The sequence below is a fragment of the Nicotiana sylvestris genome, chromosome 12 (genome assembly GCF_000393655.2).
Source record: "Nicotiana sylvestris chromosome 12, ASM39365v2, whole genome shotgun sequence".
Lineage (NCBI taxonomy): Eukaryota > Viridiplantae > Streptophyta > Magnoliopsida > Solanales > Solanaceae > Nicotiana > Nicotiana sylvestris.
Genome location: NC_091068.1, coordinates 65,288,250 through 65,295,254, shown reverse-complemented (window position 1 = coordinate 65,295,254; position 7,005 = coordinate 65,288,250). Strand labels below are relative to the sequence as shown.

Below are 7,005 nucleotides of genomic sequence, written 5' to 3'. Positions count from 1 at the left end.
TCTGGTTCGCAGACTTCATTTGGAAGAGTCGAAAATTTCCTCGATTTGGGATTCAAGATAAACCGGTGACTTGGGACACCAAAAGCTAAACCTTTCCCAAGTGGCGACTCTGAATTAAATAAATAATCCCATTTCGAATATTGTCACTTAAATTGGAAAAACTCCCTCGCGCATCTATCCCTTGGGGCGGGCGCGCAAAAAGGTGGTGTGACAAAGGGCATCTAGTATAAATATAATCAGTACTACTAGACCCCAGGACACAAAAACAAAACAAAAATCCTACTATACACTTGACCTAACTACAAAATCGATTAACTAACGTTTGGCATTTTCTTGCCTTCCTTGAACTTGATCGCATGCCGATCCTTGCGTGAAGTTCCTTCGAATCTGTCCACCACAAAATTCAGTGGTCAAACTAAATTATCTAAAGATCCTGCAGTTTCTGGCTTACCAGGTGTAATAGACCATATCACCAAGTATAGTTGCTGCAACTTCTTTCCGAAATTGCCTCCAGTGCCTTCCTCTTATCCACTTAGTGTCTGAATAATATTCTTGGAGGGGGGGGGTAGTGATACCAGACCCCAAAATTCAAACCGTCGTGATGACATCTAATCCCACCCGCTAGGTAAGCCCACTAATAATAAAATATAATATAATAATACTGATATGAGTCAAAGATGAGATAACTGAATTTTATACAATTTCCCAAGGACTAGTAGTACAAACCATGAGTGTCACGCCCCAAACCTAGGCCTGGACGTAACACGACACTCAGTGCCTGACTACATGTGACCGAACGAACCAACTGACTGGCTGAATCAACATGTAATATCATAACATATTAAATGCGGAAGATAAACTAACACATACTGATCTACTGAAAGTCTGAATGATAAAAATCTAAGTGCAAAAATACTAATACAATTCTCAAACATATTTGTTGCCAAAATAGAGTGAGTGTACTTTAAATGTCCTAAGGGGTAAGAATGGAGTGGGTATCTTGGTAGATAGCCATCTTAGAGAGTTGGTGGTAGAGATCAAATGGGTGAATGATAGACTAATGACTATTAAATTGGTGGTGGGTGAGTGTACTTTAAATGTAGTTAGCGCGTACGCGCCGCAAACAGGCTTGGAAGAGGAGATTAAAAGGCGCTTTTGGGAGGGGTTGGAAGACATCGTTTGTAGTATTCCGCCTTCCGAGAGGTTATTCATAGGAGGGGATTTCAATGGTCATATTGGGTCGTCTGCAGGTAGTTATACTGAGGTTCATGGCGGCTTTGGTTTCGGGGAACAAAAATGAGGGGGCACTTCGCTGTTGGACTTTGCCAAGGCATTCGATCTAGTGATTGCGAACTCAAGTTTTCCGAAGCGGGAAGAGCATTTGGTTACTTACCAAAGTTCGGTGGCGAAGACTCAGATTGACTGTCTCCTCCTCAGGAGATGCGATAGAAGGTTGTGCGAGGATTGCAAGTTTATCCCAGGTGAGACCCTTGCAACGCAACATAGACTTGTAGTGATGGATATTGGTATTATGATAAGGAGGAAGAAGAGGTCAGTATGAGGTCTCCCGAGGATTAGATGGGGCGCCTTGACTAAGGATAAAGCTCAGGAGTTGGAAGGAAGGTTATCGGCAGTGGGAGCTTGGAGAAGTAGTGGGGACGTAAACACTATGTGGTCGACAACGGCGGACAATATAAGGAAGGCGGTGAGAAAAGTGTTAGGGATATCTTCGGGCAGCACCGGTGGCCACATAGGAGATTGGTGGTGGAATGCAGTTGTCCAAGGTAAAGTGGAAGCAAAGAAGGTGGCTTACCTGCGGTTAGTAGGGAGCACTGGTGAGGAGGAAAAGAGAGTGAACAGTGAGAGGTATAAGGTAGCTAGGAAGGAGGCGAAGATGGCAGTAACGGAAGATAAAATGACAACTTTTGCTCGTCTGTATGAGGAACTACGGAACAAAGACGGGGAGAAGAAGTTATTCCGACTAGCTAGGGTGAGAGAGAGGACGGCTCGGGATCTGGACCAAGTGAGGTGCATAAAAGATGATGACGACAAAGTTTTGATGGGGGATGACCAGATTAAGAGAAGACGGCAGACCTACTTTCATAAACTTCTAAATGAAAAAGGTGATCATGATATTATACTAGGTGAATTGAGAAATGCCGACAGTCCCCATGAATTAAGTTATTGTAGGGACATTGAGGTCGATGAGGTCATGGAGGCAATACGTAATATGAGAAGAGGCAGAGCTACCGAGCCAGACGAAATTCCGGTTGAACTTTGAAGGTGTGTAGGTAGAGCAAGCTTGGAATGGCTTACTGGGTTGTTTAATGTTATATTCAAGACTAATAGGATGCTTGAAGAGTGGAGGTGGAGTACAATGGTTCCGTTGTATAAGAACAAAGGCGATATCCAGAGCTATAACAACTATATGGGTATCAAATTACTGATTCATACCATGAAAGTCTGGGAGAGAGTGGTAGAAATAAGAGTGCGAAGGATGATGTCTATTTCAGACAACCAGTTCGGGTTCATCCCAGGGTGATCTACATAGAAGATATCCACCTTATTAGTAGGATGGTGGAACAATACAGGGATGAAAAGAAAGATCTCCACATGGTGTTTATTGATCTAGATAAAGCATACGACATGGTTCTTAGGGAGGTCTTATGGAGCTGCTTAGAGGTTAAAGGGGTCCCGGTTGCCTACATTAGGGTGATTAAAGACATATATGATGGAGCTAAGACTCGGCTTAGGATAGTAGGAGGCGACTCCGAACATTTTCCGGTTGTTACGGGGTTGCACCAAGGGTCTGTGTTCAGCCCTTTCCTATTTGCCTTGGTGATGCCTGCACTAACTCATCATATTCAAGGCGAGGTGCCATGGTGCATGCTATTTGCTGATGACATAGTTCTAATTGACGAGACACGAGGCGACGTCAACGAGAGGCTAGAGGTTTGGAGACATGCCCTTGAGTTTAAAGGTTTCAGGTTGAGCAGGACGAAGACGGAATATCTCGAGTGCAAATTTGGGTACCAAGCCGATGGAAGCGGGAGTGGAAGTGAGGCTTGACTCTCAAGTCATTCCTAAGAGGGGTAGTTTCAAGTACCTTGGGTCAGTTATTTAGGGGATCAAGGAGGTCGACGAGGATGTCACACACCATATAGGGGTGGGGTAGATGAAGTGGAGGTTAGCGTCGGGAGTCCTGTGTGACAAGAAAGTTCCACCGTTACTAAAAGGTAAGTTTTATAGAGCAGTGGTTAGGCCGGCCATGTTGTATGGGACTGAGTGTTTTTATTTGTTAAGAAATCACACATCCAGAAGATGAAAGTAGCAGAAATCATGATGTTGAGGTGGATGTGCGGGCATACAAGGATGGATAAGATTAAAATTAAGATATCCGAGAGAAGGTGGGCATGGCCCCCATGGAGGACAAGATGCGGGAAGCAAGACTAAAATGGTTCGGGCACATTTAGAGGAGGAGCACTGATACACCGATAAGGAGGTGTGAGCGACTGACTATGGTGGGAACAAGGAGAGGTAGAGGGAGACCTAAGACGTATTGGGGAGAGGTGATAAGGCAGGACATGGAGCGACTTAGGATTACTGAGGACATGGCCCTTGACAGGGAATTGTGGAGGTCGAGCATTAAGGTTGTAGGTTAGGGGGAAGTTGTGAATATTTCTACAGCGCACTAGAGTGAGACTAGCCAGTTAGGAGTTAGACTTAGGATGCTACTGGTCAGCTACTGATGCAGGGCTTTATCTGCTAGATATTATTATACCTTCCATCTTTTTCGTATTTCCTATATTTCTTATATTGTTGTTATTTTGTTATTTTATGTCATGTTATGTTATTTTATGTTATTTTATTATGAGTCTATTAATAGTACTAATATATCGTCTCTTGTTGCTTTCTTGAGCCGATAGTCTCCTGGAAACAGCCTCTCTGCCCCTCGGGGTAGGGGTAAGGTCTGTATACATATTACCCTCTCCAGACCCCACTTCTAGGATTATACTGGGCCATTGTTGTTGTTGTTGTTGTTGTTGTATTTGTAGCCAAAATAGCTTAATATGAAAATCCTGCGACGTTGTTTAACTATTACTCTAGTTTATGAAGCCTCTAATAAAGTACTGAAAACATTGACTGTCTGAAAGTACTGAAGACTGTAAGGTAATGATAATGCCCCGAAAGAACTGAGGATCACCAAATAGCTGGTACGAGAATCCTAATGCTTTGAACCGTCAACCTGTAAATCATTACCTGCATCGTGAGATGCAGGTCCCGGCCAAAAGGGACGTCAGTACATTTGAATTGCACTAGTATGTAAAGCAACTAAAAGAAAGAACTATAAATGCTGAAACTGAAACCAAGCTGATAACTGAGAATTGATAATTGATAACTAAAATGATAACTATTGAACCTGAAACTGAAATGATAACTAATAATTAAACTGAACAAAGGAAGTAAGGATATGAATACTCCCTCTTCTGAATGATGAACAGCCTGTTTATCTGAATATTAAATTGCGGCCTCAGGCCCAATATATATATATGTCACGCCCCAAACCTGGGGAGGCGTGGCTGGCACCCGGTGCCGCACTGGCCCGAGCGAACCACTCTGCAACTCCATTTTCTTCTTTTTTTTTTCTTTGTAACTATCATGGGCCAACGTGGCCACAACTCGTAATGTACAACTATAAGTTGGCAACACTGTATCAATAGACTATCATTCTTAAAATATGAATACATATGGGCCGTCAAGGCATCTGCCATACTGTAGAAAATGAACCTCTGTCTACAAAGACTCTAAGATTATTTGACATGAAATGGGATAGAGTACCGGCCTACCCACAAGTCTATAGCAAAACTCTGACTTGATGACTCATAGACTCGGCTTCACTCCGAATGAGATGGAGTCTCACCGATCTTTCACTAAATGTCAATCTCATCTATTATGAGGGCTCGTCAAACTGATTATCTATACCTGCAAGCATGAATGCAGTATCCCCAATAAAAGGACGTCAGTATGAATAATGTACTGAGTATGTAAGGCTGAACTGCAACATAATAGTAAGTCAAATTAATTAAGGACATGGAAGAAATATGGAGTAAAGGACTCAACCTGTAAGTCTGGATAGCTCTGTATATCATGAAATATTTATAGTATAATGTATATGCGTATGAATGTCATGTAATGCATAGGTCTGTACGTACATAACATCATAAAGCCTCTGAGGACATCCCATCTTATCATCTCAGCCACTGTGAGCAAAACCATCATCGTATACCAGCTGATCAAGTGGTGATACGTATATAACGCCATAACCTTTCCCATATCCCATATACATATAAATACATATATATACGCGTATATAATGCCATAACATCATCACACCTCTGAGGGCAACCCCTTATATCATCTCGGCCACTGTGGGCAAATCATCAACGTATACCAGCTGATCAGGTGGTGGTGCATATATAACGCCGTAACCTTTTCCCATATCCCATATACATATATTTACATATATACGCGTATATAACGCCATCTAGTCATGGGTCAATGTGCACGTATAAATGTATGAAATGCATATGAAATACATTAATAAAATCTCTCGGTACGTCATAAGACCACTATGCCTCTAATTAATAAACATTACCAACTTGTGTATTTTCAACATAAGATGTAATAATAAGACACATGGGAATTCAAGAACATATACATCTCTAACACTTCTATGAATAGAGTCATTTATGAAATTTATGCATTTGCTCATTTCGTTCGTGTCGTATAGATCATGCCAAAAGGAAAGAAGGGTTAGCCTTAGCATACCTGAACTGATTCTCTTGAAAATCATCTAACACACGTTAATTGCGACAAAACACGGAACAAATTGTATGAAGAGCTTGAAGCAATCACGTTGCTTTGAGAGGAAGAATTCCTTTTTCAATGAGGAGAGGTAAGTGTTTATTGCACATAAACTGCAAGCATTTGTAGTTCTGAAGCTAACACTAGGAACACCAATTTCTTGAGCAGCCAAAACAGCAAATGTCATAATTCCATCAAATATTATGCATGTCACTTCAGGAACATTATTAGATGAGTTAATCTTGTTTAAAAGCTCTTTAAATGGAGCTAAACAAGTTTCCTTTGTAGATGAACAAAGACAAGGAATATGTTGACTAGTATCGGAATCAATAGGAGGACAAAGACAAAATCTTGAAAACCTTTAAGAGAAGAAGGGCCTCTTGATTTGAGCAATCTCTTGTGATTATATTCAGAGTTGACAAAATGTTATGTGACAGCTGTTTGAGTAAAGAAGTATGGAAACAAGACTTGTATAAGTCTTTCTTATTAAAATCCTAGTAGTCCTTAGCTAGCCACCTAACCATGAAATGGGTAAGAGTCATTTTTTAGTTTTTTTGTGCCTCTTGCCATGTTTTTGGGGGTGAAAAGAATTAATCTTATCCGTTAAATTCATTAATTAACTAAGTAATATTCCGTTACCCGGTAATTAATCAATTACTCGTATAATTAAGAATTATCTCAAATTACCTAAAAATACTACTCATTTTTAATATACTTTATACATTATACTACCGTAGTTATATGGTACCTTTCATGGTACTAGTCCATAAATACCGGGTGTTATGACCCGGACCGTATTTTATCCTAAATCGACAACCTTCAACGAAACTTATTTTCTTCAATTCGTTTACCCTCTCATCTTCACGATTTTACTTATCACTTGTTATAAATATCATAAATAATTATAACCTCAAATAAAATAGTCTTGTCCTCATCTTAAAGTACTACTTGTAGACACCGGATTTTTGACCCTCCCCGAGAATTTTCACATTTTTAGCATAAATATGTAATTTAGGTCTAATATAGCTATTTTAACTATATTTACTTTATTTCGTTGCAAAAAGTAAAATTACAAAAAAAAAATATATAAATTTTAGTTTATGTATCTCTCATAAATTTGAAAAAATACAAAAATTGCAC

General features: G+C 40.2%; 1 protein-coding gene across 1 annotated transcript; it reads left to right on the top strand.

The window, feature by feature from the left end:
* Window positions 1–1,669: 1,669 nt before the first annotated feature.
* LOC138883153 (uncharacterized) lies at window positions 1,670–2,281 on the top strand. The gene is made up of 2 exons (XM_070163814.1): window positions 1,670–1,990; window positions 2,075–2,281. Exons 1-2 carry the CDS (start codon window positions 1,670–1,672, stop codon window positions 2,279–2,281), a joined length of 528 nt encoding a protein of 175 aa, XP_070019915.1.
* Window positions 2,282–7,005: the final 4,724 nt, after the last annotated feature.